The sequence below is a fragment of the Babjeviella inositovora genome (assembly GCF_001661335.1).
Source record: "Babjeviella inositovora NRRL Y-12698 unplaced genomic scaffold BABINscaffold_2, whole genome shotgun sequence".
Taxonomy (NCBI): Eukaryota; Fungi; Ascomycota; class Pichiomycetes; order Serinales; genus Babjeviella; species Babjeviella inositovora.
Genome location: NW_017566839.1, coordinates 760,166 through 787,832, shown reverse-complemented (window position 1 = coordinate 787,832; position 27,667 = coordinate 760,166). Strand labels below are relative to the sequence as shown.

Genomic DNA, 27,667 nt, shown 5'->3' with positions numbered 1-27,667 from the left:
CCCCCCTTTTACCCAGATAATTTTGTATGGCTCAACGCATTTACGCTTGCCACTGCCATAATGGAATATAAGCCTCCTGCGCACATAAATGCATAGAGGACAGGAGGTAAAGCTAGAGACTTATACTCATGAACTGACTTGAAATGGGCCGTGGTGCAATTAAACATAGTTCAGTAGACAGATTTGGTTAGATAATGCAGCAAAAAGGGCTTAAACTCATTATTTTCCTTCTCAATTGTGAGGAATGACTCTATGCACAAGTTTTGAAACCCGCAAACCACCCTGAGGGGATTCATAGTCTAACTGAGCCCTAAAGCTATCGTCAGAAGCGTAGAGAGAAAGATAAAAAAATCGTAGATACCCTCCTAGATCTATTTCATTCGTTAAAGGCGAAAGCCTAGGTCAAAGGGGGCATCGAGTGTTGTGCCAGCCTCATAGACAGTATCTGATCACGTGACTTGCACCTATCTTTCTTACCAAACACTTTCACAAACATTTTATTTTAAAAACTCGCTTTCATTTGGCTGTAGACCAAAATGAACCTTTGAACAGGTCAAGCCACTCTGGATTTCCAATTAACCCACCTCTGCGAAATCTAAGAATCTCCCTGTCCATCACGTGATCAGCTCTTCTTAACCGCAGGTTAAATTTAACATCTGCTTTAGCTCACCTCCATCTCCTTCACTCTTCATCTACACATGACTGAATCCACAGCCCCTAACGAACTTTTGCGCTTGGTGCAGGCGATCAAGAGTAAACGGACGCGTACGCAACTTGACGAGTCCGACTCCGACGACTACGGCCACTGCGAGTCCAATCGCGGCAACAAGCTCCAGCGCAACGCAGCACACCTCAACCGCTATTCGCTCTCGTCGAAAAATGGCACCTTCGGGCTCGAGACCGTTGAGTTCAACCGCGAAAAGCGACTCATCATCAAAAACCATGCCGTGAAACGCGAGGACCGCGAACGGTTCGACAACAACTCAGAGTCTGAGGATCCCTACGCTACAATCCGGCTTGACCACATTCTCGCGCCGATCTACCACCCATCGGACGTGGTGCACCATCCTGCAATCTCCAAGACATTCCACAGCCAGGTAACGCGCAACTTGGCACAGCAGACGATTGAGATCATCGAGAAAGAGCAGGACACGGTTATCCAGTTGATGAAGTTGATGAACGTGTTTTTGGGCGACGATGCCGATAGCATTCTTGCGGATAACATTGACTTGCCGGACTACGACCATAATTTGACATCAAACGTGACGAAAGAGCTTGAGGGGGATGAGGTGGCGGCGAAGCCGGAGTTTGAGGAGCGCCGCATCACCCGGCAGCAGCTTCTTGACGAGGAGGACCCATTTTTTGCGTTGCCCAAGCTCAGTGCCGATGTCAACTTCGGAATTGATGCGGAATCCGCCGAGGAGACCCGCCAGTTGACCCAGATCGCTCTCCAGCGGTCCGAGGAATATATTCGGTGCATGACGTCGTTGCGTATGGGGTTGATCCGGAGTGACCGGTTGAAGGACCAATTGTTCAAGTGGTGCAAGGAAATGGGAGGGGATTATGATGGGGAGCCCTAAATACACACTGGTGTGGCTACACCGGTGAGGGGTATTGGTTATATTTGAATAGGTTGGTAATCGGAATACCCGTATTTGAGAGTCCGTTCTCGGTATATCTGATAATAGTTAAGCTAGCGGTTATGTGGGCACTAAAGGCAAGAGTCCGTGTATTCTACACTGAGAGGCTTACTGGAACATATCTAGATCTGTATTAATTCTTACATTGACGAATTGATAGGCTGGGAAATTCAAAGCCCTTTTGTTTGGGGGTCTTGCCGTGATATACCTGTGACACCAAACGTCTAAATGGTATTGAAGTGTGTAGCGTAAGATATGGAACTCTATCACGTTTAACTGCCTTTCTTGACCCTCCAGAACGCACTCCTGTGTTATTTATACAAAGAGGAGCAGGCTTAAAGCCTAGCCAACCTGTTAAGTTAACTCAGTCTAGCCTGTCATTTTGTCCAAACCTCCTCACAAGTATAGCATATACGCTCAAGACACTTTTTACGGCTAAAAGGTGATCATAATACATCTTTCCATTTCCTCTACCATTGTCTAAGCAATCTTTTTCATGCACACTACCAAGCCCCACTGGTGGACTGGTCCAACACCGACACCAAGTTATGCGAGGTGCCCTGCTTCCCGTGGAAAAACGGTGCCACCACCTCGCTCACCACGTCGTCAAATAACCCGTAAATCAACCCCTTCAAGTCGTCTCCCGTCTGCTTAAAGTCCGGGTATGAGTTAACCTCCAAGAGGGTGACACCAAAAGCGTCATCCACCAAGAAGTCCACGCCAAAGATTTCAAACGCGTTGGCCATCGGCTGGAAATTCATCTTGTCGACGCTGACAGCGGCGTTGAACAACTCGCTAACGGTGTCGCAGAGCAATGCAAACACCTGCTGCTTCTGCGTGTCCGAAATTCCCTCTAAGTGCCAAAACTCTACCACTGAGTTGTTCAAAATCGCATTCTCCTCGCCTTGTAAACATGTGTTGGTCAAGTGCCCGTACAACTCAATCTCGTCGTTGTCGTTTGCCTGCGGCAGCTTGAACTGCGACAAGGCAAACAAGGTCAACATTGGCTTGTACACGTAGACCTTCAAGGCCCCCGAGGCCACCACGTAGCAGCGGAGGTGAAACTTTTTGTTGTTGTAGGCTGGCAATAGCAACGGATTCGCCTGGTACTCTTGCACCACGAAGTGTCTCAACTGGGAGGTAATAACCCCGTTGTCCCCGCCATACGGCTTGTGCTCAGTGGTTTCCTCCTCCTCCTCCTCCTCCTCCTCATCGGAGGATTCCTCCTCAAAAGAGTCAAAGATGGCCTGCAACTGTTCTACGGTCTGAAAAATACGGATCCCCTGGCCCCTGTCGCTCATCGACGGCTTCAAGATCCAGGTCTTTTCGCCCTCCATGATCTCTTCACGCAACTCGTAGCAGTCATCGAGCGACTCATCCAAGAACTCGGCATAGTCCACCTCCAACTGGTACGTGGTTGGGAAGTTCTTTGTCAAGCACGACTGTGGGTGTTTCACTACGTAGCTATGGATGGTGTGCGCCAAGTAGTGTTTGCGGATCAACGCCTTGCGGTATATATACGAACAGAGGAGGTAGTTCGGGTTGAACGCCTCATCCGTGTTGAGTTCCTCGTAGTCCCCGAAGTGGAACACCTTGGACGCGATTGTCGCTGGCAATGTGTCCACAACTACCGCGTTCAAGTGTTTATTAACCGCTGCCAAAAGCGCTTCGTAGATGTATGCATCCTTTGGGATAGTCAAGGCGACGGTCGCCGAAACACGGTCCAGAACAGTTAAGCGAGAAACACCCTCGTTCAATCCGCCCAACACAATCTCACCGGAAAGAGGAACATCCTTGTAGGAGGCCTTCAACGCGGTAACCGAGACCTTTCCATCGTGAATGCAAACAGCGTCATTGTGGACGCCTTGGGCCTTATCCGCTGCGATTTGGCGCACCACATGGGCGAAATCCGGCTGCCACTGCCACTGCTGGGCCAGCGGGTCCTTCACAAACAGCGAGCCCCAAGTGTTCTGAAAGACAGACGTGTACTCAATCTTGGTCTCGCCGAGCTTCAAAGATGGAACCATAGGCACGTTGATGGTATAGAGGTCCACCGAGCGGTCTTGCGGCCACTGACGGTACAAGTGCTCAATCAACTTGACACCGATATGACAAGCCTCGGTAATAATTTCCGGTTTGAGCATATGCTCCGGCTCATGCTTGAACGACAAACTCACTGATTTCATCCCGTGCAAGGCCGCCTCCATGGATGCGCCCACAGTGCCGGACGCGAGCATGAACACGGAGCTGACATTTTCCCCAAAGTTTGGCCCAGAAATCACTAAATCAATCGGCGCCTTGTGTTGGAACAAGTGGTGGATACCCATGTCGGAGGCTGCCGCTGGCGTGCTGTCCACAGTCACCCATTCGGTCCTTCCTTGCGCAAGCAACTCCGGCTGAGGCTCCGCAAACGGACCGTCATAGCTGTTTCCCTCGGTCGGGTAGAGATATGCCGCTGTTATGGTCTGGTCCGCAAAATGGGCCTTCCCGATCCATGATCTTGGAGCGCTTGGTGTCGCAATCGACAATTCCCACGTGGTATGCGCTTTGATAGCCGCCGCCAAGGGCGCAATGTATGGCGAGTGTGCATCGCAAAGCGGGCCATCGTCATTGGTGAGCTAGTACGTTAGTATCTCTGTGAGGTTGCGGACATTCTAGAAACATACAAGAACGTGCATCTTTCCGGTTCGTAGCGCTGGAGGTTTGCTGGGTTGAAAAAGCCGTGGCATTGGCACATATAGGCAAAAAAAGTTTCGCGCGTCCTGCGCATTGTGGAGTTTTTATTTCGGCAGATTCAGTGCAGGACGGGGAGGCATCGGAGGAGAGAAGCACGATAGGGGGATGGCATTGGGCAGACTAAGGACAGGTTTGGTGCGTAATAAATGTGGTTAGCGTTTGTGAAGCATGTTATAAAAGGGAAAGGTTGATATAAGTGAGGCTTTTTTGGTTTAGGAATTTCTATTAGTAGTTTGTCTAATTAGTATAAAAGAGAACTTAAACATGCGGTATGAAAATAAGGGATTTTTTAAACACATGAATATTTATTACTTATATTTATTAGAAACCAATATGGTTGTATATATAGTGTTATATTTGGGGAAAAAATAGTGTTTGCGAAGATGTGGTGTCAGTATTTTCCCATTAGTGTGTAATTAACAAGATCGATAAAAAGATAAACTTATGTTTTTATAATTCTGCTTGAAAAGCATAATTTTCAGACTTTAAGTCATATCTAAATTATAGACTTGTTCACATATGCAAACCATTAATACGTCTTATGTCACATAAATCTTTATATATGAACTCTCTCCTCGGACATATATATCAGAACTTACATACATATATATATATTTGAGTGCAATGCATTTCCACATACAATTTACACTATGGTTTTACAACCAGCAGTTACAGACCCCCAGCTAGAACTGATAGATGATACATGCACGTGCATTTGAACCCCTGGTGACCTAAACGCATACGCACGTGTTTGTTGGATGAAGATACTGACCCCTTAACCGAAGTATATTCCGCAGGCCTAGTTTTTCACGTGGCTTCCTAATCCCTGTATCCATGATCATATGCACGTATACATGCGCATTTGGCCACATCGGAGATGGGTCTGATTAGCGAAAAAAACTAGGAGTGTGTTTTAGTCCCCGCAAAGATCTTCGTTGGGTTATCAGCACAACTTACGTAAGTTATAGTTATCCATGCTAAGCATATCTACGATGCTGGACGAAATGGGAGAGATTTAGCCGCCACCTGCCGAATATATACAGACAACCAGGACCCTAATTGTGGTTATAACGACAGGCTAGATGGGGAAAAATTGAATATAACTGAATAGGTTCGTGTCTGTATTCTGGAACGAATTACGGTACATAGAGTAAGCGAAAAATACAAGTGTAAGAGAAAATACGAATATTAATAAACCTACCGACTGACGGTCGCGGAATGGTTTCGTGGTCTAGTTGGTTATGGCACCTGCTTAACACGCAGAACGTCCCTAGTCCGACCCTGAGCGAAATCATACCATTCCTTTTGGACTCAAACCGTTTTTTACGTTGCAGCCAACATTGCGACAGTTGTCTAGTGGAAGCTGCGCTGTAAACAGGCGAGCTCCATACGGTCCATTTGCATGGCTTTATGGGTTGTAAATCACACTCAATACGAAGAAATCGGCGATATCGAAGCGGTATGCCTTCTGCTTCATCCCACACAAACTCAGAGGGGTTTAGCCACGGAGCGGGGTAAGACCATGGTGAACTCAGCCTTGAGCTCTCCCAGATTTCCTCCTCCCATTAGCTTTGTTGACAGCTTTCCGCATGGCAGCCTTGGTAAGAAACACAGCCTTTCCTAACACTTTTCGGTGAAAAGATGCCGCGCTTTTATTCTATTTTAACCGTCTCCGTGTAACTTCACCCCATCGGGAGGCTCTATATTTACCGCTAGAGAAGGTATCTGGGTTCAAGCTATATATAGTTTAGCTCTGTTAGTGGTTCAGTGCAGATTAACTCCCCTCGCCGGTGCTTCTAGAATGAATGTCTATTGGCTGCACACTGACTTGCCTAAATAGGACGGAGCTTACAACAGAGAGCCAATTGTTAGGTATAAGCCTCGAACTAGTTAGGTTTCCATGCGCCATGGGTACAGGACTAGGAGCGCTGGGCGTTGACTAGACTACCCTCTCGACACGGGTTAGGTTTTGAGTAAAGCTGTTAGCACGTGCCTACCTAGCTTGCGCAAATCAACATGCTAGGCTGTGCGCCGTGGCCGTCCAAGAACCCTGGAAGCTATACGTCCGTTAAATTCTTGGATCCTAACCAAGTTTAAGAGGTTTTTGCAGAACCATAGAAAATATTCAGTGGGCTGAAATATGTATACATCCAGAGCAAAATGTAAACAATCCAGGGCATTGAATACAGCATGAGCTACGATCGGTATACAAATGCCCTGCAGCACAAGCCAGGGAGAGCAATGGAGCTGCATTTCCCCTAACAAATTACATGCGTTGCGTGTGCTAGTCTGCAAGTCTAGCATTACAGGCGTACGCAAATTACCCGCCCGCTCGCCCAGGCGCATGAGGAGGCCGTCCCGTTCACAAACAACGACTTGCGCTCATGCGAGGGAAAGCTTCGGAATGCAATGGTCTCCTCGGATAGGCAGATTTACTCCTCTCACAAGGAATGTTTAAGCGATGAGAGATTGAAAGACCCTTTTTGTGGATACGGGTGGATGCCCGCTTCTCGTTTACTGCGTCTCAGGCGGGCTCTGTGGTAGGCTGTTCTGTGTAAACAATGGAGCCCTAGCCGGAATTTGGGCGTATGGCCCTATGAGTCGTATATATTTACCGTGCAGATGGGCCCGATCGACCATCACTACGACACCATGCATTGTTTCTGCATGCACGTATATGACATAACGAGTCGCAAACCTTGTACATGGATATTTTTGTTTACGTCTACTGCCATGATAATGCGTTGCGAAACCTGTAGCTGAGTCTTTTTATGTTGGTCAGATCCGCCATCATTCGATGCATAACTTGTAGATTAGGTATTTGAGAGCTGTATAGACCGCCTTTCATCCACACGCAGACTCAGACGGAAGATTAGGAAACTCACCAAGGTTCAGAGGCACACCATACGCCACTATATCTTTTTATCCTCCTACTTGAATCCTCCGTACCACAACGTTCAGGCCACTGTTCGTCCCGTCAACAGCCTGTTTTGAATCCCTGCGAATACACTAAACCTCTTCCATCAAAAGTTTCCTCGTTCACTTGTCTGGCACTACTTTGAATCTTAGCCACTTGTCCAAAAATAACTCCTTTTTGACCGCAAACATAACCCTCCTTTGACACCCAAGGCTAAACCGTAATTCCGAGCCATGTCCACCGCAAAGAAAACTTTGCCGCGCCTCAAGTCGGTCAAGAACTTGAAAATATCCACACCTATCCTCAACGACGCTGCAGCCTACAGCACCTACACGCCTCTGGACCCATCGGGGAGCTCTGCACCCTTCCAGAGCCCCACCATCTTGCTTGCGCGCTATGACTTTGCTGGCGAAAACGATAAAGAGCTCTCGGTTCTGAAGGGCGATGTGTTACAGTTACTCAGCGATACACAAGACGGCTGGTACTTGGTTCGACCTGTAGACCGTGTTCACCGCCCGGGCCTCGTGCCTCTGTCATACACCTCGGTCCTCTCACAAGGAGCACGGTTGTTTCCCGAGCTTTCAAGCGAGACAGATATACTGACGGAAACAGAGGAGCTGGCCACGAACCGCTCATCAGGCAACTCCACTTCAGGAACGTCCACGTACTCGTCGCTCTACAGCCAGCAGCACAAGTCCGCGACCCCGGATACGATGAGCCAGGTGTCAGTGAACTCACCGACGACCTTAACGGCGTCGCTTCCGGGGGGGAACGAGAGCGTGCCTAGTCTTCCAAGAATTCCGGGTCCTGCTAGTCGAAGTGCGAGTACGTTGAGCCCTGCGAGTCTCCAGAACCCTGCAAGTATCCGGAGTCAGGGCCCGCCCCTGAATCTCCAGACGAATACCCACAGACCGGCCTCCCATGCGAGCCCTGTCAGTGGTCCCTCCATTACCGCCGTCTCCATCTCCAACGCACTCACCACCAGCAACGGCCGCAATTGGTACCGTGTCGACGTGACTCTCAGCAACAGCAACCGCCGTTATCTCTGTCGCTACTACCAAGACTTCTACAACTTGCACATCCGGCTCCTTGACATCAGCGAGGCGTTACCCATTCTCCCAGAGCCCATCTCGAAGGCCGAGATCAGCGCCAACTGGGAGGCCGGCTTGAAGCGCTGTCAGGACTTGCACTTCTACTTGAACAAGTTGCGCCTTCTCCACAACATCAGCACCAGCAGCGTGTTAGCAGACTTTTTATCGACGGGGTTCCAGCCGCTGGCCCCGGTTTCGCCGACGTCGGTTGAGCCGGGCATTGAGTTGCGGTCGGACCGCTACACGTGTTTGGATAACGACACGATTAACCACATGTTGAAGGACCACATCGCAACACCGTGCGCCAGTCCCGCGCTGTCAGCAGCGGGCTCGCCACGCATACATTCCGCGCCAGGGTTCGCGCGCCCGCGACTCTCCGCTCCTGCATCGCCGCTCCTGTCACCGCACTCATCACCGCACTTACCATTCACATCCACCTTTATGAGTCGCGATGCGAGTGTGGATACTCCGCCTAGTGTGGCGTCCTACCAGAGCCAGCAGAACTCAGCGCCATCGCACATCCATCATAACGTTGCGCCAACGTTGACCTCCAGCTACAGTAATTACACGCATCGAACGGCTGCGAGCCGTAGCTCCGCAAGCCGCAACTCCGGGACTCGTGTCTTGCACTCGCGCAGTGCGCACACCTCCACCGACCAGCACAACCCACAGCAACTTCCCGGCGACTCGCATCTCTCCCTGGGATTGCTCTCGGGCTCTGCCTTCAACCTCTCTGATGAGGAGATATCCACGCCACCTTTAGCGTTCCGGAAGAAGCCTTCTGCCGACGGACGGAGCTCTCCAAGCACCTCGATCGCCCCGCCAGCCCTGGGGTTCCACCACTCGCACAACCGGACCCCGTCCACCTCGCCCGTTGTAGAAAACATTCCGCAGTTTCCCTCTTTCACCGCGCATTCATCCGCGCAGTCGCGCTCGACTCTGGGGCTGGGCTTCCAGAGCGGGTTGGTGAAGGTGAAGATCTACTTCAACAAGGACAACGCGTTGCAGCTTAGTGATTTGGAGTCAGCCAACCATACTGTGTTGCGGATTGCAAAAAGCTCCTCCATTAAGGTTTTAAGGAACTATCTTAAGTTAAAGTTGTTGAGCAACCAGAAGTACAGCCTCTATTTTCTCGATGACCCGCCACGCGCGGAGATGCGCGCGTTGGTGAGCGACCGCGACTTTGCGCAGGCGCTCTCCGACCGTGAGAGCCTCAACGTTGTGGTAACATTCTAGCCAGCAATGTGATTTTGATGGCTAAGAACGTTCTTTCAATTATACCGTGATAGGCAAAGTTAATGGCCTGTTGGCGTCTTTGTACCATGCTTTACAAGGAGGACAACTCCAGTACCTTGGTTGTCTTAGATTAATGTTCTCTTGTATGTAATTGTTTCTGTACGATTAGCATCGTGTTTATAAATCCTATTGATGTTTCTTCGTCATTCAGCCAGTGCCCTGTATATCAATAAGGTAGTGCTTTTCACCCGAGGTGCCGGTTTCCTATGTTATTGCCTTTCACTTCCTCTACAACGTTTTAACCTATGGCAGATAAAATTCACGGTTGCCTTCAAAGGTATATTACCTCATCATCTCTGTATCGCCATTTTCTTCAGGTTTATTCGTATAGCACGGCTTATTTTCGAAATACCGGTCAACGGCAATGCTCATCTGCCTGAAATTACTCTGAGTATTCTAAGAAGGTGCCAGTACATGGCAGATGGCAATGCTGCTGAATTTACTCTGAAAGTTGTGGCCATAACCAATGAGTGTTTCTCATGATGGGTTAAAAAGGCTTGTATAGTCAGTTATTCGTGAAGTTGTAACACAAAAGCGGGTTTTTGATTACTAGTTTAGTGACTTTACTAAGAAACTTTGGAAAAGCTCAAGCAAAGGTTTTTTTTATCTTTTTTATTTCATGTTACTCAGATCAAGGTCAACACCAACCTAGTCCCCCCAACGAGTAAAGAACTATCAACTCCAATTTGCCACAAACCTATCAGTTAGTATACTCAAAATTGGCCTCTTCAACCTTTAATTCAACCCTCTCAGAGCGTCAAAGCGGCCTATAACTAATTCTTCAGTTTGTAATCCACCGTAACATGGTCTCACTGATATGTTCATTGGTTACAGTCCTATTTCCTTAGCACATTTATAAGTACCATAACTTTTACTTTAAAACATAGGTATTTTTTTCTGAGCCCTTATCTATTTCTGAAAGCAAGAACTTCCAGTTTATCACCCAGTACACCTTTCTCTAAATATACCAGGCGAACTTTATGCATATTCTGCATTTATCGATTCAGACGTGCCTGACACATTATCCTACACATAACCCTCCATATTTAACTCTTCCCCACCTTCGGCGGTGGCTAATTCAGGCCGCAAGCTCATCGTAGCAAAAACTTGTTGCTCATTACTAGAACACATAACTGTTTGTATCCACTTATACCATATAAAAATCGACATCTCCTTATCTATGCCCAAATCTGTTGTTCCCATCGAATCCAACCCGGAGATCTTCACGGCGTTGGCGCACAAGCTCGGGGTCTCGCCCTTACTCGAATTCCATGACGTCTTTTCGATCTCAGAGTCTGATCTTTTGGCGATGATTCCAAACCCAGCCTACGCACTCGTGCTTCTTTTCCCGTTGACCGTCGATTACGAGGCCCAGCGCAAGGAGCAAGACGCCCAGCGCCCCACATATGCCAACGAAAACCTCTCGGTGCGGTGGGTCAAACAGACCATTAAAAACGGCTGTGGCTTCTACGCATTGCTCCACGCCGCCCTTAACCTCCCAGATTCGTTAGTGCTTTACAACTCCCAGGTCCAGAGCTTGAAGAAGGCGAGCGTCAGTGGCCGCGGCCCGTTATCGGTGGCGGAGGTTTCCGAGTTGGTGGAACGCATGGAATCCAAGGCGTATGACGATCTGGCTCAGCAGGGAAGTACTGCGGCCCCCGATGCGGACGAAGACGTTCTGTTTCACTTTCTGTGCTTCGTAAAGGGCCGCGATGGCCACATTTATGAGTTAGACGGACGGAGAAACGGACCGGTCGATTTGGGCGAATTTGAGGGCGAATCTGCCGATATTGTTAGTCAGGAAAAGGTCAGAGGCAAGATCCAGTATTATATGGATAATGCGGACGAGGCAAACAAGCACAACTTTTCCATCATGGCCTTGGCTCCGGGATACGACTAGCATAACCCCCTACAATATTTTAGTGGATAGTTTAGCTTATGTGATGCATATCCCTTTGTTCATGGCTTTTGGATACTAGAATGTGTTCTGATAATACTTCTTAACAAGTAGGTTGTCAGCTGTGCTGTAAATATTCATTTTCTGTAATATCGATATTTGTTCCATTAAGCCTCAGCAAGAAAGTTTCAAGGTACCATTGTGGGGTTAAACCGTTTCTTTTTGCTGAATAGATATCAATGTGCAAGTGAGAGTTGTGTTAATGTCTTTGTGCTTTGGCCCCCACTTTTTTTTGGACCGAGATTGTGGTTTCCTCGTGACTACTTAATCGTTGCTTCATTACTGGTATGGCTTGAATTTTTTCCAGATATGAACCAGTGACGGCTATTATTTGTCATTGGTCCGGTAAAATTGAAGAAACAAATAGCAAATGTAGCGCTGACGGCGGAACTGCGAACAACTTGCGTATCTACACAACATAGTTTGAAGCCCTAACGGTAATCATGTTCAACGGAAAGGATTAAAGCCACTAGTCCTCCCTATCCACTAAACGCAGTGTGGTTGGATAACGAGAGGTGTATTTTTTATTTTAATTCTTGCTGATTAGTTTTCTTAAGATACGGTTTCATCGCGCGACATCCAAGCTATGCTACCAAGGCTGACACCCCCTGTTCTCCACACGTCAACCCCCAAAGATGCTTACGTTGTTCTATTTATCCCCTGGCATACGCCAGGGGGTCTATGCCCTAACACGAGAGTTTGGTAGGACTTGTCAGACAACCTGTCTTGGCTCGGATGTAGCCTGTTAGTCCAAGCCCCTCAAATCATCTTCTCTGTAAAATCCTCATTTTTCCTTGATACAGTCTTACCGCTTGGCCATATCCCAATACTTAGACCTGCCCCTTGATGTCAACCTTGCGGAACTGGCTGTTTTTCAAGTCGTCCACCACCAACTTTGCCTGGCCGCACTTGAAAACACTACCCGCGGGACCAATCTCCACAAACGCCTGGAGGTTGAATTTAGTCAAGTACGCAGCCAATTCGGACTCATCTGTAAAACCCAACTCTGCCAGGATAAACGCGCATGGAAGTACGCGGTAGGCATGCGCCATGATGCTCAAGGCCATAAGCCGCTCGCGCTCGAGGAACACCTCCACCAATCGCCGGCCGTACGTGTTGGTTGCGCGGTACAACCGAAAGAAGGTGTGATAGTCGTTGGCCTGCTGTGCACGCGCCAATGCGAATGCATGTGCGACTTGCGGCTCGCGCGCGTCGCTTGCGCCCAACGCTGCACGCACGCTGTACACGTCCGTATAGTCCTGGGTCATTAAGTGGTAGATGACGCGGTACGCGACAAACTCAAAGCGGTTCTCCGCACGGAGATTAGGCACCGCGTAGAGCACCTTCAACTGCGACTGGCACTGGTTGAACTCGCCCAAATCGTTGTTCTCGACAGCGATGCGCGCGTGCGTTTCGTACACTAGCACCGTGAAGTCGTTCTTGATATGTTGGACAGTCAAATCCTGTCTCAAGGACTTGAACTGGTCGCAGAGGTATGCATACGTGGCGCCCTCCGCGTGTTTCGTAAGGAGCAACGCGAGGGTCTTTTTGAGTACAGGCAACGGTCTGACGCGCGCCGGGTCCGGGGCGGAGGTGAGCCGGAGGTAGCGCTTCTCCAAGTCTTTGCAAGTGCCGATCAATGGTCGGTCTGGGTCCGTGTGCTCGACGCGGGGTGTGGGCGAGGGCTCGGTGACAAAGCGTGCGCCGCGCTGTTTGAGCTTGTCCTGTGAGAACATGTCGTTGGCGAGGAGCGCCGGCGCCACGCGTGGCACTTTTGTGTCGCGTGTGCCATTGTCCTCGCGTGCGCGCTTTTTCAGCGGTTCCATAGCCACACCTACCGTTGGCGCACGTTCGTATTTTCCACATGCGAGTTCCACCTTGTGGCAGTCCTTGTCAAGCACAGGCAACTTCTGGACCTCCCACGGGTTCTCCCAAATCTTGCCCTGATCCATGGCCATCTTCATGAGCTGCTTAATTTGAAGGTCAAACACGCTCTTATCCGCAGCCTTGAGTGCCTTCGACCGCACAAAACATGTATTTACGAACTCGCGGAGGTTCGCGGGCCACTCGCTGTCTTGGGTCTTGGCCTTCTTCGTTCCGAGGCTGCTCTTGGCCTCCACTGTGTTGTAAGCCATAGTGGATGTTCTATTGCTGTCAGTACGTAAAAAAATCTCACCTGTTTTGGAAGAGCCGTATAGGGATGACCGGAAGAGTTGCTGGGAATAACGGAGAGCCGTGTTTGATAGCGGCAAGTTGGGGGAAAAAAATCCAACTGAATGGTTAAATGCAGGCTATGCTCGTGGGATGTTGATAGTGACGAATTGAAGATTATGGCAGGCAGTTTAGAAATGCCCGGAAGTTTTGTTATGGGAACTTAAAAACAAACTTCATATGAATGCGAATGTCGTAAAAGCTTTGCCTATCTCCTTAAATTTACTGGAAAGTCACTTATATGTACCAAAAGTTTATTTCAAAATTTCCTTCTTGAGGGGCAGGAATGTTACATTTACCCGTATCCTTGTTCCAGCCTTTAAAATCTGTAAAGCTTGAGTTATCCGTTTAATAACCTCTAATGTCAGCTATAAGCACATTTACTTTTAAAAGCGTCTTAAGACAGATATGCTTATACCAGTAACGTTTACATGCTTCGGGCTGACCGTAACCGGATACTGGCGACCTTAAACTAGACGACAGAGACGTAGAAACCGATTAGCCATAAAACACATCCTGAAATTATCAAATCTACAGTCTTTCATTAGCCATTATGATGGTATTTATTTGCTCGCCGTAAATTTTATAAAAAGAGAAAAGGAAGAAAAACTGCAGCCCTACCAGTAGGGTTTATACAGCGAACGAGCGTACCACTCCAACTTATATCCCTTTGGGAATTCCATGCAAAACTACACAGGCTCAACCTTTTGGTGCAGAATGCCATCTTTCTCGCCATTTCTGGTAGTCCCATCTGGCCCCACCTCTGCCGCTTGGCCTTCGAAGGTCCGGATCCCATAGTCATTAGCATCCCCATGGTAAATTTCTTCACCAAACACGGCGGAAATTTCCTCCAATGCTAAACCTCTGGTTTCAGGGTAGAAGAAGAAGACAATCGTAAACTCAACGGCAATCCAAATACACCAGACAATGTAGTATTTCCATTTAATAGCATCCATAGCAATGTTGTTAACGTAGTTGTTGAAGATTATGCAAATACCGCAAGTGACTTGGTAGATCGTAGAACCCTTAGCTCTGAGAGAGAAAGGACAAATCTCCATGACGTACGTCAAGTTAACCGGGGTAGCCATATGCTGGAACGTGCTGAAGATAAACATCATGGCAATCGAAGCAATACCAATATTCTTGTCCTTGAAGTCGGTGGCGGCATTGCGAGCTGACAAAATAGTGAAGATGACATATGCCGTACACATCCCACCAAATGCGGTTAAGAACATCGGTCTTCTGCCAAAATTCTTAACACACAAGGCAAACGTTATAGCCGCAGTAAGCCCCCAAATGGTTAATGCCATATTGATCCTCAACTGCTCGGCCGTGTTTGTGACACCCATGTTGTTCAACATGATAGTCAAGTAGTACGCGATAAGGGCGTTCCCACTAATCTGGGAAAACGCACCGACAGCAATCACAAGACTCAACCGATGCATGGTGGCTTTGGTCTTGAACCACTCTCCCCAGTCGGTTCTGTTTTGAGCCTTTTCCATTTCCAAGGTAGCAATGATCTCCGCCATTTCAAACTTCACAAGAGGCGAGTCACGGTCACCGCCAGCGTGATACTTGGCCAAGATCTCCAAAGCCTCTTCGTAACGACCCTTGAAAATCAACCATCTAGGAGACTCTGGGGCGAAGATGGCAAAACAAATCTGGATTGCCGGGACAAACAGTTGAATCAAAGAAGGAATTCTCCACGACCAATTATTGTCTCTAAACAGGGACATGTAAGGAGCGTAAGTCATCGCGGCGGCGAGAAACGCGCCAAAGGACCAGATAGACAGCGTGATGGCGGTGATGATGGCTCTGTGGGTCGGATATGCGGTTTCCGAGACTAAGGGCGCGGAAGCCACGACATTGAGAAACGCTCCGGCACCCAAGATAATACGACTGGCCAAAAACAAGCCATAAGAATTGGAAAAACCTTGCATAGTGGCACCGGCAACAACCGCTATACACCCAGCTATAAGACTACGCTTCCTACCCCATTTATCACAGATAAACGAAGCAAATGGAAGCAAGACGATATACCCAAAATTGGTCCCGTTGGCAAGGGTGCCCAAAATAGCACCTGAAGGGTGGTTGAAATACTTTCGCCACGCTGGTAAGGACTGTAACCCGTTGAGCATCGAACCGTCGTAACCGAGACTGACGTTAGAAAGCATCCCGCAGAGAAGGAGAATGTTTAATCTTAACAAGTGTGGCGTTCTAAACCAAGGCTTGTCGAGCTTTGGAATCACATCATCCAAGGTGAGTTCCTGACCCTCTTGGTCAGCTTCAAAGTCTTTGTCTGAGGTGACTGAATGGCTCGAAGTCTGGTGGTTACCGGCTTTCAGGTTTGTTTCGGTGAATTTCATATTATTGGTTGTGTGGCACCAATGGTTAGATGGATGTTTTCAAAATAAATGTGTTGGAAAAATGGGGTATGGACTTCTTATAAAGCTTCGAGCGTTCAATACTTATCAGATTTTAAGACCACACCCCGCCATTAGAAGAGCGCATGGGTCACGGCTCGTTATCTGTCGTACTGCATTTTGCACGACAGTACTGTCTGAACAATCAGTTCAAAGATGCATGATCGGCGTTTGTCACGGCCATGTGCGAGTACTCTGATTTCATGACCGCGTTGCGGCGCAGAGCTAACTCCTTATCGCCGAGCGGTAACTTTGGTATGCGAGAGAAAAGCCCCACTCGGAGTTTGCCGAAACTTTACACTAAGAACAACGGAGCTTACCGAAATTGTCGTCTAATGTACTCACGAGGGATTGGTGTTCAGATCATTACCTCGTGCCATTATATTGAGATCAAGTATCGCAGGATACCGTTGGATCAAAATTCCTGCTTTTAGTTTAATTATCACTGGGCAAGTAGGTTAAGTTTTAGTACCCGAGGTTGGTTGGGTGCCTTCACATATCTGAAGAAGGGTCGGTATCGTCCTTAAGACTAGGTCTTACGTTTCAGGCTGCTATTCAATGCGCTGAAAAAATTTTTGCTCCTGCTTGAAAAGGCTAGATATTAATAATACTGGGGTATCGTGACACTTCGGTGGAGGAGAAAGCTATTGGTTACTCCTTAAATCTCGTGCCAAATTTAAAACTCGAGTGTACTCTAAGCGGACAAGTTTCTTGATAAGCTTGTCGACGAAGACGTAACCAGGGGAAGACTAAAACCGTTGATTAAAAACCGAGAAAGATAACGAACAATAAAATACGATATTGATGCAAATATTAGTTGTTGGCGAATTCTGAGACCAAAATGTCAGGAGCGTGACAACCAGCGATCATGGATTTCTCCTGGCCCTGGTATGTTATATGGAACGAATGACTGCGAAAAAAGAAAGGCTCTAACTATGTGCATGCACCACTGAGGTACGTAACACGTATGCCGGATATGTAGGTTTGCATTGAGTTGGGGGAGGCTTTCCAGCTCCATCCTTGACGCTTCAGAGCAAGACACGGTATGGTATTGCTTCTCGGATATTGACCACCATCGGGCTTAGCGTGTGGGCGTATCGCAGCATATGCTAGTTTGCGGGGAGCCGAAAAAGCAAGTTGCCTAACGACCCCAAATCGAATTAAATCTGTGCATTGGCTTGATATCCATCCGCTATCTTTGAACTTCCTCCGGTTTCCCAGAGGGAGATACATCCAACATAGCGAATCCGTTTAGACTATCGTCTGTCTTCATTAAGTCGTGGGGATAACCTTGAACGGCCAGCCAGGTCTAACTAGGGCTTAGATACAGGTGTTATGCAAGTTATGCGTGGTTACCTACAGTACAGTCCGGGTAGGGGCTCCGCACGGTAGAACTGTAAATATACGAAGCAAGTACGCTAAACGGAAACTATAAGACGCCGCACGCAAATTCAGTCACAACCTCAGTCACACTGACTTACGGGATATGATAATAGGTTGGGGGATTATTCTCAGCCGTGTGCCTGAGATGGTGCCAGCTAAATCACAGCAAGCGGAGATTTATGAGGTTCTAGGATATTGACATGCGGAAATGCAGGACGATTCTAGTACATTTTAAGAAATTCTCCAGAGTAAGTAACTCACGAACAATATCCACACATCGTGCCTATGGGAGGGTGATCGGTCATTCAGCTCGTATCGGTTTTGGTAAACTTAATAGAGATGTATCAAGCAGGGCATAGTCCTATCGAAAAACCAAGATGTTTTTAAGAGAGCGGGGTCTATAGACCGTTAAGACTTGTGCTTATCAGATTATGAGCGTGCCTGTTTGCCATGCCCTCGATCACTTACCCGGTTTGCTACCTTCTCTGTTCGGTTTCCCCTTGGCTTCAGGATAGAAGAGGAGCACGATCGAAGATGCTCAATGATCTTAATTCACCTCACTTAGACCAATTACACCTTTTAACAGTCATGCTTGTGTTGGTAACATAGATGCCGAATGCTATGTTCCTATTCCATGCGATGAAATACGTGGTACCTATTCCGCTTCTGAGTGAAACCAAAAGACTCACTAAGAAAGGAGTGAAGGCTCGTAAAATATTCTCCGTTGGCTTTGTCTGTCTAGCTTTGTTGCTTATTAAGGTGACAACGTTGTGGATAAACTCTAATGTTAACCCGTACCTTCAGAGTTTGAGGGGCCGGATCCACCTATTGGCAGTCCCTCGTTGAACTAGCACCATATCTAGTATTTACAAGCCATGGAATAGAAACCGCAAGCATGTTGAACCAAGACCATAGAAAATAACATTGACATCAGATACTGTTATCGGACTCGGAGTGATTTGAACAATACGATCTAACCAAAAATGTTGTAGCAATGGATAGCTCGCTACTTTAGTTAAATACCTGGAAATTTTCAGCTGAAACACGCAGCTTGAAATGACCTAAATATATGCAAATAACGGGTTTAACCTTGCCTATTACCGCACCAGAAATAAATCCGTTATGATAGCATTTGAATTATCATTCACCTGCGAAATGCCATATTTCATAAAAGATCCGAGTTATACAAGGTGTTGAGTGATACTGATTTGTGAAATTCTAGAAACCTGCAATTTTCTGGGCTATAAAGCACCGTAAATTAGTCGTGACTAATTGGCGAAGGACCAGATAACATTCAGGCTCGCACACGTACGGCTAACCCCTTCGCCCTTAGAGTTTCAATATCGGTAAACCTTAGGCTTATTAAGCAGTAGTTACAAGGTAACTTTTTTTTCTTCTTCATCTTTCATGATAGGATTATAGCAATAATAAGTAGCCACTATCATTGGTAGTACTCTGACGAACCCCCGAATGCTTATCAGCCTATCGTCGCCTCCGTCCATATTTATACACACTCAATGCCGTAGCTCGCCCTGGGAGCGCCGCACTTCACTATCTATAGAGCACGTTTCACTTTTCGGCGATTAGTTATATTTTTGGCCGCGTTGCGCTTCGTGGCTCTTCGCACTCTTTTTTTTTTAGTGACTACAATACTCTGCGATGCCTGTATTATTGGATATGGACCGTGATCTTGCTAGCTTGAGTATCGTCGATGATCTCAAGACCTACCATGATGCGCCCGTATTCCAGCTAGATGACGAAGACTTGGAGGTTGGTGACGGGTTCACCGATTTACCTGGAATCAAAATCAACCAGCCTGGGCGTGGGCGCTCCAGCAGTATGAGTAGCACTCATTCATTCAAGCTTGGGTCCTCGTTGGATGTCGGCATCGACGGGCTGTTTGTGTCGTCGCTCGAAGGTCGCGCGCACTACAAGCCACGGCCTGCGGATTTCGAGCCCATCAAGGTGTTGGGCCGTGGTGCGTTCGGCAAGGTGCTCCTCGTACGGGAAATTGCTACGGGGCGCCTCTTTGCGCAGAAGCAATTGAAAAAGGCCACAATGATTGTGGAGAACAAAAACGTTGAGCGCACAATGAATGAGAAGTCCATCTTGGAGGCAGTCCGCCATCCCAACATCGTCAAGTTGTATTACGCGTTCCAGGACAACCACAAGGTATATCTCATTCTCGAGTACGTCGAGGGCGGCGAGCTATTCAGCCATTTGGCGCAGGAGCGCATTTTATCGGAAACCAAGGCCGCCTTCTACGTTGCCGAGATGGTGTTGGGCTTGCATCACTTGCACCAGAATGTAGGGGTCGTCTACCGCGACTTGAAGCCAGAAAACTGCTTGCTCGACAGGGATGGCCACTTGGTGCTCACCGATTTTGGTTTGTCCAAGGTGTCTGAGGACGATAAGTGCACCACGTTAACGGGCACCCCTCAGTATATGGCTCCTGAAATTCTTCAGGGCAAGCCGTACGACTATGCCGTTGACTGGTGGTCTCTTGGGTGCGTATGTTTCGATTTGTTAACCGGCTCACCCCCTTTCACTGGGAACAACCACAAACGCATCATGGAAAAGATCTTGAAGGACAAGGTCAAGTTTCCGTTCTACCTCAGCGCCGATGCCAAGGATTTGTTGATCCGTTTGCTCCGCAAGGAGCCCAGCAAACGTCTTGGGGATAACAACATTGAAACCATTAAGAACCACCGGTTCTTCCGCAAGATCGACTGGAAGCTCTTGGAAGCGCATGACCCCTCATTGGAACCACCTATCCTCCCGATAATCACTGACCCGATCCTAGCTGAGAATTTTGACAGGGAGTTTACGGACATGGCGATCAGTCCAGTGGCACAGGGGTTCTTAGAAGGGAGGGAAGATAATCCGTTGCACTTAAATGGGTTTTCCTACACCAATGAGAGTTACTTAGAGTCGAGATGCAAGTAAGCCATATCAACGAAGGGAACCTGGCGCACCTACAATGGAGCGATAAACGAGGCGTACGTCCTGGTGGGTATTTCCGGAAACAAACATTCTCAATCTTACTGAAAGTGAGAATGATATCTAAGAGTGGAAGGTAGAACGATTTGTGCTAACCCTGTCTCGCAGACATAGCGACGTTGGACAGACTGACCGAGCTTGGGGGTAGGTCTCCCGTTCTATAAGTACTCTCCCTGTTACGTACCTTTAGTGAAATTGAAGGAACAGTTGAAAAAAAAACTAGCGTTTGCTACACTAACAGAGAGTTTTCGACATGCCCCGTTTCAAAGCCATTGAAGTACTCCTAGTTGCATCTATGGGAAGGGAAGGCTATCCGCAACCTGGTTCATATGACGTTGATTACGTTTTTGTTGCATATTTATTCTCGAGATTCGGTGATCTCGTCTGTATATTTATATATCACCCAATTCTAAGTGGCTTCAATAGATGGAATATATTTCGTGTATGAATCAGTTGTAGAGTTATACAATCAAACAATAGTCCTCAACGTTAATTTTTCCTTTGGTTATATGATGAACAGCCAGGGTTAGAAGTTATGGTAACAATCCTGTTTCAGAACTGTTCCATCACATTGGTAAATATCTTAGAGACAGGCGACCATACAACCGTCTCACCGTGTAGTCAACTTTACGTTTACTTACAGACACTGGTAAGCTTGATTAGCCTGGCTCAACCCATTTTAACTAAAATCCAACTTATTATAGATCCAAAAGTTATAGTCCAATGCTCAGCCACTTTTTACTATTTTTGACAACCTCTCCCCATCTCGTCTGCCGCGGGGAACTGTCCCTTCGTACAGGACACTAATCAACTCTAGGCACTCATAACAAAAGAAAAAAAAAACTCTGATACAGATTCACAGCAGCACTTCACAGATCAACAGACAAGATGTCGATGAAGTCGAGTATATTTGGAAAGAGCGCCATCCAGGCAACGCTCGAGCACAAACGGAAGAAACCGACCGTCAAAAAACCCCTGAGCCCGGGTGCCCCACCGCCCACCAATCCCCGAAAATGGGATGCAGACCAACTTGTGAGTATAGAGGATTGTGATGGGAGGAATACAACTAACAATCCAGATTAAAACCTATACGAATAGCGGCACGCTCCCACCGCTTTTGTCGCCGACACTCCCGACAACAGAGGGGGTAGACGCCATCCCAATGAAGATGCTTTCACCGACGCTACCGCCTAGCTTTGACCACTTTGACTCGGAGGAAGAACCAGTACGGACCAAGAAACCAAAACTCTCGCCACAGTCTTTACAGCCTGTTTCCCTTCTTACAAGCCAGTCTTCTAACAATTCGGTTTATCATTCGAGCACGCATGCGATTAACGTGAAATCCACGCCAACTATCAGCCCGTCTGTTAAGCTGAATCTGATGACTAGTCCCTCTAAGCCTGTCCCTGTAATCCACGTCACTTCCCCGGTAAAGGCAAGCCCGATAGCTAATAACTCGTCGAAGTCTGTCCAAAAGCCTATTCGGTCACTGTCCCCCGAAACCGATACCAAGGTCATGTCGTTCGAACGGACGGAACATAACGGTCGGCACATGTACATTATCAAGAAAACGCCCACATCGTTCTCGCTCAACGTCAGCCTTGCGCTCCCCCAGCGCTTCCTCTCAAGCTTACCAGATGCCAGACCAGCCAACATCTCCATGGGCCTCGGAATCTACAAGAAGAAGGCGCAGACAGAGCTGGAAGCGGCTATCCGCGAGAGACGGGCATCGCACGGTGAAGCCGTGGTGCGGAAGCCATCCGTCACGGGGAGGCTCCAGGACATCCAGGAAGAACGGAGGGAGACACGAAAGGCGCCGAAGATCGAAAGTGAGAAAGAGGAGCGTGACAAGAAAGAGGACAGAGAGGCGAGCAAGTCACTCTTGATGAAGAAAAAGGCGCACTGGTCGCTGGTTGCGCGGGAACAAAAGCACAAGGCCGACGAGCTCAAGACGAGCAACCCGAAGCTCGCGCTCTTGTACTGCTTTGACTCGCTTATCGTCTACATGGTAGCTTTTGATTACGAAGACCGCTCGCGGCACGCAATGAAGCAGTTGCTGTCGGAACGCAACTGGAACTCGCTTCTTCCTTACATCTCGCACATCAGCAAGCTCGCAGAGACAGCGAATCGGCTTTCCCTCGCGGGGCTATGTCTCCAGTTCCAGGCTGTGATCTCGCAACACATTGCCAAGATTCTCAAGAACGTCATAGTGTCGTATCGTGACAAAAAGGCAGGTCTAAAGGAGGCAGATGCGAAAAAGCTCAGTGAGTTGAACGAGAAGATTATCCAGCTCCAGGAAACCAACTTGAAGTGCTGCGATGATGTCCGCAGCATGCTCTACAGGGCGGAGTGTATTCTTAACCTTGATGCATTAAATAAGTTCTACCCAGATACTTTCGACAATAAAGCCCGGAAGCCGTTGCGAGTGGCGAGCCGCGCAGATCAAAGCTCGTTTTTCCCGGCTGCCGACCTGTTCTACCTTCCGATTAGTTGTTTTACGTCGTTGCAGGAAATGGCCGCGTACGGGTACTCAGTGGTGAGAGAGTTTGCCCACAGTGAGGGTTTGCCGTTTGACTGGACACTTGACTCGAAAGCCTAGGCGGTCATAAAGGGATTCCCGAAACAGGGCATTCAGAGTTCATGAAATTGTTGCAGGGCAGTATTTCAAAGACATGTTGCTGGAAAGGCAATGGAAAGACTAGAAAACTAAGCTATGAACAACCCAAGCGTTTTTCGTTTATCGTTGTGGATTATTGTGTACGTCCATTGGTTGTATGGATATTAGTGTGCCTGGTCGACGGTTTCCGCGAATGTATAATCGTTCTAATAGTGATGACGACCTAATGACAAGTCGATTGGCCCTAGTTCGGCATTTCTGTTCATATGGTTCAAACCAGGAATAAGAGGACAGTTGTGGAGGACAGTGGTGCATGACGCTGTTTTTGGGTCTCAGGAATCAAAAATTTCCCATTCCTTTCGATGAAACTATGTCCAAGCTAAGCGGCCCTCCTTGGCTATCTTGGCCTTTAACAGTTTTCTTACACGTAATTTTCTAAAGCAAGCAGGACGTAAAGTGAGAATGACCCGAGATCGGCTTTTTTGATCACCCTATATCAGCCCATAACTTTCTCTATGGATATGAAAGGTATGTATAACTGGGGAGAAGAAATTGTTCTATGAAAAACCGCTCAACTGAGGTAGGAATCCCTTATACACAGACCCCATATATTTTGCTCTAGGTTGCTACTGGGCTGAAGCATGAAACTAATATCTGCTCTCTAGTTTCTCTCACTTACGAAACTCAAATTGGCCCCGTACAAGTTACTGTGGAGTATATCCTAAGTGCTTTGAGTGGTAAGAGTGGCTTACAGGATACCTGCATTTCAGGTCTACCGTCTATCCTCCCAGAGCTCCACACATGCACTGGACTTTGTTTTGCTGCCCCTGCTGGAGCCAATTTCCGGCTTTATGCACGTGCCAGCATGCGATGCATACAAACAGACACGGGCTAAAACTTCACATGGAGATCGGAGTTAGTCTTCTCCAAAGCTTAAAAGAAAAATTGTGACTGTGGTCGACTCACTTTGTGATTATAGTTTCTAATTTTATGATCTATATTCGCATAAAATCGCTGTGGGACATATTCACACAAGTTTATTCTCTCACACACCTCTCTCCGGGTTTCTACACTTTTCTAGGACCGCCATCCTCATCTCGTCTTTTATTCGAGTTGTTACCTTTTATCCCAATGCATACCATTCTACAAAAATCACCCACACGGCATTCATGAAAGAACTAGATTACACGTGGGGACTAGTCCCCTCCCTTGTGGCTACATATGCCGCCTACCTACTCTTGGGGTGGTACTCCCCGGGAATTGACTCTGGCAGCCACTCTGCTACCGTCGCAGAGTTGGTTAACCCCATCTTGCTCGGCCTAGCGATACCCTTTGTTTCCCTCATCCTCAGAAACTTTTTCCAATCCTGCCTGCCTCTTAGCACATTCGATGGCCTCCAGTACACGTTGGTGGCACTTGAGGAGGCTGAGCGATACTTCATGTTAGGCGTGCTCTCCAAGCCACAGTCCCATGGGCCTGGCGATCCCTCAGTCTGGTACTTGCTCCCAAGCCATGTTTTTACCTTTGCCTTGGCTCATAGTGCATTCCATTGCTGCGAGTTTCTCGTCGGCTTTGCGCCGTTCGGGCGTGACTACTCCAGATTTGAGCGGTTTGCCGAGGTGCTCGACCAGCATTACAAGCTCACCACCGAGGTGCGCAAGAACTCAACCCTTTCCAACATCTCGTCGATCCGAAAGGCATACACGCGTTGTCACGTTGACCAGGAGCCAGAAACCAGCCCGCAGACTTTTGTCATTCATTACGGCCAGGATAAGGTCTTGGAAGACCCCGTGCACCTTGACCTTGGTACCAGAAACTCCAGCAGCTACGGCTCCACCGTCGATGAGGCTCCAGAACTCCGAGTACTTTCCTGTGAAGCTGAGTGTGTCTGTGTGTCCAATACATATTGGGAATCCGGTAAACCCAAGCACCATCCACAGTGCCATCTCTCAAAAAAAGATAAACCCATACCGGAGGCCCAGGGCTACATGAATCAGCACGTCTGGGACCATCCGAATGCAAAAACCCCGGGGCCGGTCCAAGTCCTATCGCCACATGTGGTGCTGTCTGGTGAGTCGTATGTGTTAGATCTCGAAAATGGCAGTGTATGTTACTATCATGACGTCGAAATGGACGAAGACGGGATCGATCCGTCGTACCAACTCATAGGCGTCCCCTTGGGCCAGCTTCACTTTGTCTATCCGTTTATCTGGCAGCACTCTAGTACGCTCTCTCACCTCTCAACAGCCCTTCTCATGTCCACCAGTCGCATTTCAGTTCAGTCATGGGTTGTAAGTGAAGCCCAGAAGAACAGCACTACGGTATGGCTCCTGTATGTTCTCTTTGCAGCCTTACTTACAGTCAGGCTCCTTCGCACGTTTCTCTTTGGGAAGATGGACCTAACAACCTACCAAAAACTCTCTGTCGTGCTTCTAGTCTTTGATATAGGTATGTTTATCGCAGGGTATTTGTGCTTAGTGGTCTAGGTTAGAATCTGTTACGGCAATCTAGGTTCTCACCGATAGCTTCCTATGTGAAATCATGGTTTTCCGTAGTGCTCTGCCGAGTCAAGGAAAAGGGTACCATCCAGCACGCTTCATGGTGTTGATAATTGTTTCACCGGAACGCCCTACGATTAAGATCACTGGTTTGCCATGACAGATATATGCCGAGCTGTAAAAATAGCCCAGCTGTCATTTTTAAGCATAACTACAAACTCATATCTAAACCAAAATCTTGTACGTTGTAGTATTCTTCGAATAACCAAGGCTAATGAGACATATAGGCACTTCTACTCTCATGACAGAAAAGATGCCAGAGTATAATTATACTCACATCTACTCATGGTATTTCATCATACCCTGGGCATGATAGATGGCAGCTATCAAGTCATCCCTTTTACGTCCTTCTCCTGTATGGTCATAGTCGTTTAGTACAGTGGAGTGCTCTGGTAACCCGCCTACTTCTTTGGAGCCCTATTTTGGATGACTAAGGAGAGCCTGGTACCCTTTGCTGGACCTCGGGCCTTCAGATGCAAGCAGGATATGCTTAATAAGCCGCCGGATGTAACGCCACTTCAAGCGAGACGGACAGAGTTCCGATGATCACGTGCGTATCCGCATTACCTAATGTCTTTGTCATTGTTCCTACGGATGTCCATGTAGTCACGATGGAGAGGCGCTCGGCATCGCAGAGTGAAAAATCCACCGGGTATATAATCTTCTCTATCAGCGCCTTGAAAAGCCTATCGCTATATTAATATCCACTTTTATACCTACAAACCCAATGAGCACATCCGTTTTTACCCCGATCCCAGAAGCCTTGGAAGCCTTCAGTACGTACCACGCAGTCCACCCGAGCGTCCTTACTAACAATTTTAGAAAACGGTGAGTTCTTGATTGTCATGGACGACGAGGACCGCGAAAACGAGGGTGACTTGATTGTCGCGGCCGAAAACATCACCACAGCCCAGATGGCCTTCCTTGTCCGTCACTCCTCCGGGTACATCTGCGCTCCATTATCCACCGAGAGAGCCGACTTGTTGGATCTCCCCTTCATGATGGACCAGACCTTGCAAAACGACAGACACAGCACTGCGTACACAATTACGGTTGATGTCAAGGAGGGCACCACCACGGGGATCTCCGCCGCCGACAGAGCCTTAACGTGTCGCAGATTGGGCCACTTGGGAGCAAAGCCCACTGATTTCTTGAGGCCCGGCCACATCGTGCCCTTGAGGGCGGTTCCAGGGTTGTTAAAGACCAGAGTCGGCCATACCGAGGCTGCTGTCCAATTGTGTGAGTTGACCGGCCAGAATCTGGCCGCTGTTATCTGTGAGTTGGTCAGGGACGAGGATGGCTTGATGAAGAGATTGCCGGATTGCGTCTCTTTCGGGAAGGAGTTCGGCATCAAGTTGATTAACATCAAGCAGTTGGTCGAGCACATCAAATAGCGGAATACGTGCGCTAATGTATATTCACATATTGCTAAGGCTTGGTGTAGGATCTATCACAGCTGTTAGGAATGTAAAAGGACCAAAGCATGTGTAATTGACTCGGCCGAGCAACCCCTGGGGAAACTTGAAATTTTTGGATACGCTAGACTTGACCTTCAGTTAAGCAGGATTAGCTCTGTTGGACAGGGTCTATACCTTAGTTAAGGATAGCTTACGTGTGGCGTGTAACTCTTTTTCGTCTCTTCACGCTTTAAACTGGGATTTGCAAGTGATTCAGGTAGAATAAATGTCAAATTAGGTGGGTTGACCGTGGTATATAAACCGGAACTAAACCAGCTTATCTATTTCTAGGCCTGTAACCAGGGCATTCAATATTAATCCACCAACTACCGACATTCTGCGTCTTTGCCAAAAAAAAAAAAAAAAAAAAAAAAAAAAAAA

General features: G+C 47.9%; 12 protein-coding genes and 1 non-coding gene across 13 annotated transcripts; 10 read left to right on the top strand and 3 right to left on the bottom strand.

Annotated features, from left to right (window-relative positions):
* Window positions 1–950: 950 nt before the first annotated feature.
* On the top strand, window positions 951–1,553 carry BABINDRAFT_17860 (uncharacterized protein; the record flags this gene model as incomplete). Its single annotated transcript, XM_019131064.1, has 1 exon — window positions 951–1,553. A coding segment is annotated over one exon (603 nt), but the record flags the coding sequence as incomplete, so codon positions are not given.
* A 590-nt stretch (window positions 1,554–2,143) lies between these two features.
* BABINDRAFT_165261 (putative tubulin tyrosine ligase) lies at window positions 2,144–4,318 on the bottom strand (the record flags this gene model as incomplete). The annotated part of the gene is made up of 2 exons (XM_019130314.1): window positions 2,144–4,258; window positions 4,307–4,318. 2 exons carry the CDS (start codon window positions 4,316–4,318, stop codon window positions 2,144–2,146), a joined length of 2,127 nt encoding a protein of 708 aa, XP_018987065.1.
* A 1,170-nt stretch (window positions 4,319–5,488) lies between these two features.
* On the top strand, window positions 5,489–5,754 carry BABINDRAFT_159983 (uncharacterized protein). Its single transcript, XM_019127994.1, has one exon. It carries the CDS (start codon window positions 5,595–5,597, stop codon window positions 5,748–5,750), a length of 156 nt encoding a protein of 51 aa, XP_018987064.1. The 5' UTR covers window positions 5,489–5,594; the 3' UTR covers window positions 5,751–5,754.
* BABINDRAFT_t97 lies at window positions 5,597–5,670 on the top strand. The gene has a single exon. It is a non-coding gene; the product is annotated as a tRNA-Val (tRNA).
* A 1,399-nt stretch (window positions 5,755–7,153) lies between the features above and the next one.
* BABINDRAFT_159982 (uncharacterized protein) lies at window positions 7,154–9,833 on the top strand. The gene has a single exon (XM_019127993.1). The coding sequence runs from the start codon at window positions 7,527–7,529 to the stop codon at window positions 9,618–9,620; it is 2,094 nt and encodes a 697-aa protein (XP_018987063.1). The 5' UTR covers window positions 7,154–7,526; the 3' UTR covers window positions 9,621–9,833.
* Window positions 9,834–10,773: 940 nt separating this feature from the next.
* Window positions 10,774–11,917, top strand: BABINDRAFT_159981 (ubiquitin-specific protease). The gene has a single exon (XM_019127992.1). The coding sequence runs from the start codon at window positions 10,861–10,863 to the stop codon at window positions 11,578–11,580; it is 720 nt and encodes a 239-aa protein (XP_018987062.1). The 5' UTR covers window positions 10,774–10,860; the 3' UTR covers window positions 11,581–11,917.
* A 99-nt stretch (window positions 11,918–12,016) lies between these two features.
* On the bottom strand, window positions 12,017–13,788 carry BABINDRAFT_159980 (uncharacterized protein). The gene has a single exon (XM_019127991.1). The coding sequence runs from the start codon at window positions 13,770–13,772 to the stop codon at window positions 12,468–12,470; it is 1,305 nt and encodes a 434-aa protein (XP_018987061.1). The 5' UTR covers window positions 13,773–13,788; the 3' UTR covers window positions 12,017–12,467.
* A 607-nt stretch (window positions 13,789–14,395) lies between these two features.
* Window positions 14,396–16,460, bottom strand: BABINDRAFT_159979 (uncharacterized protein). The gene has a single exon (XM_019127989.1). The coding sequence runs from the start codon at window positions 16,212–16,214 to the stop codon at window positions 14,538–14,540; it is 1,677 nt and encodes a 558-aa protein (XP_018987060.1). The 5' UTR covers window positions 16,215–16,460; the 3' UTR covers window positions 14,396–14,537.
* A 14-nt stretch (window positions 16,461–16,474) lies between these two features.
* BABINDRAFT_170410 (putative protein kinase) lies at window positions 16,475–20,600 on the top strand (the record flags this gene model as incomplete). Its single annotated transcript, XM_019130740.1, has 2 exons — window positions 16,475–16,530; window positions 19,490–20,600. The coding sequence occupies 2 exons, from the start codon at window positions 16,475–16,477 to the stop codon at window positions 20,598–20,600; spliced, it is 1,167 nt and encodes a 388-aa protein (XP_018987059.1).
* Window positions 20,601–21,542: 942 nt separating this feature from the next.
* BABINDRAFT_165255 (uncharacterized protein) lies at window positions 21,543–23,253 on the top strand (the record flags this gene model as incomplete). The annotated part of the gene is made up of 2 exons (XM_019130313.1): window positions 21,543–21,686; window positions 21,733–23,253. 2 exons carry the CDS (start codon window positions 21,543–21,545, stop codon window positions 23,251–23,253), a joined length of 1,665 nt encoding a protein of 554 aa, XP_018987058.1.
* A 433-nt stretch (window positions 23,254–23,686) lies between these two features.
* On the top strand, window positions 23,687–24,303 carry BABINDRAFT_110858 (uncharacterized protein). Its single transcript, XM_019126836.1, has 2 exons — window positions 23,687–23,799; window positions 23,937–24,303. The coding sequence occupies exons 1-2, from the start codon at window positions 23,787–23,789 to the stop codon at window positions 24,164–24,166; spliced, it is 243 nt and encodes an 80-aa protein (XP_018987057.1). The 5' UTR covers window positions 23,687–23,786; the 3' UTR covers window positions 24,167–24,303.
* BABINDRAFT_159977 (uncharacterized protein) lies at window positions 24,193–26,002 on the top strand. The gene has a single exon (XM_019127988.1). It carries the CDS (start codon window positions 24,441–24,443, stop codon window positions 25,755–25,757), a length of 1,317 nt encoding a protein of 438 aa, XP_018987056.1. The 5' UTR covers window positions 24,193–24,440; the 3' UTR covers window positions 25,758–26,002.
* Window positions 26,003–26,503: 501 nt separating this feature from the next.
* RIB3 (3,4-dihydroxy-2-butanone-4-phosphate synthase) lies at window positions 26,504–27,559 on the top strand. The gene is made up of 2 exons (XM_019127987.1): window positions 26,504–26,605; window positions 26,652–27,559. Exons 1-2 carry the CDS (start codon window positions 26,557–26,559, stop codon window positions 27,221–27,223), a joined length of 621 nt encoding a protein of 206 aa, XP_018987055.1. The 5' UTR covers window positions 26,504–26,556; the 3' UTR covers window positions 27,224–27,559.
* The last annotated feature ends 108 nt before the right edge of the window (window positions 27,560–27,667 follow it).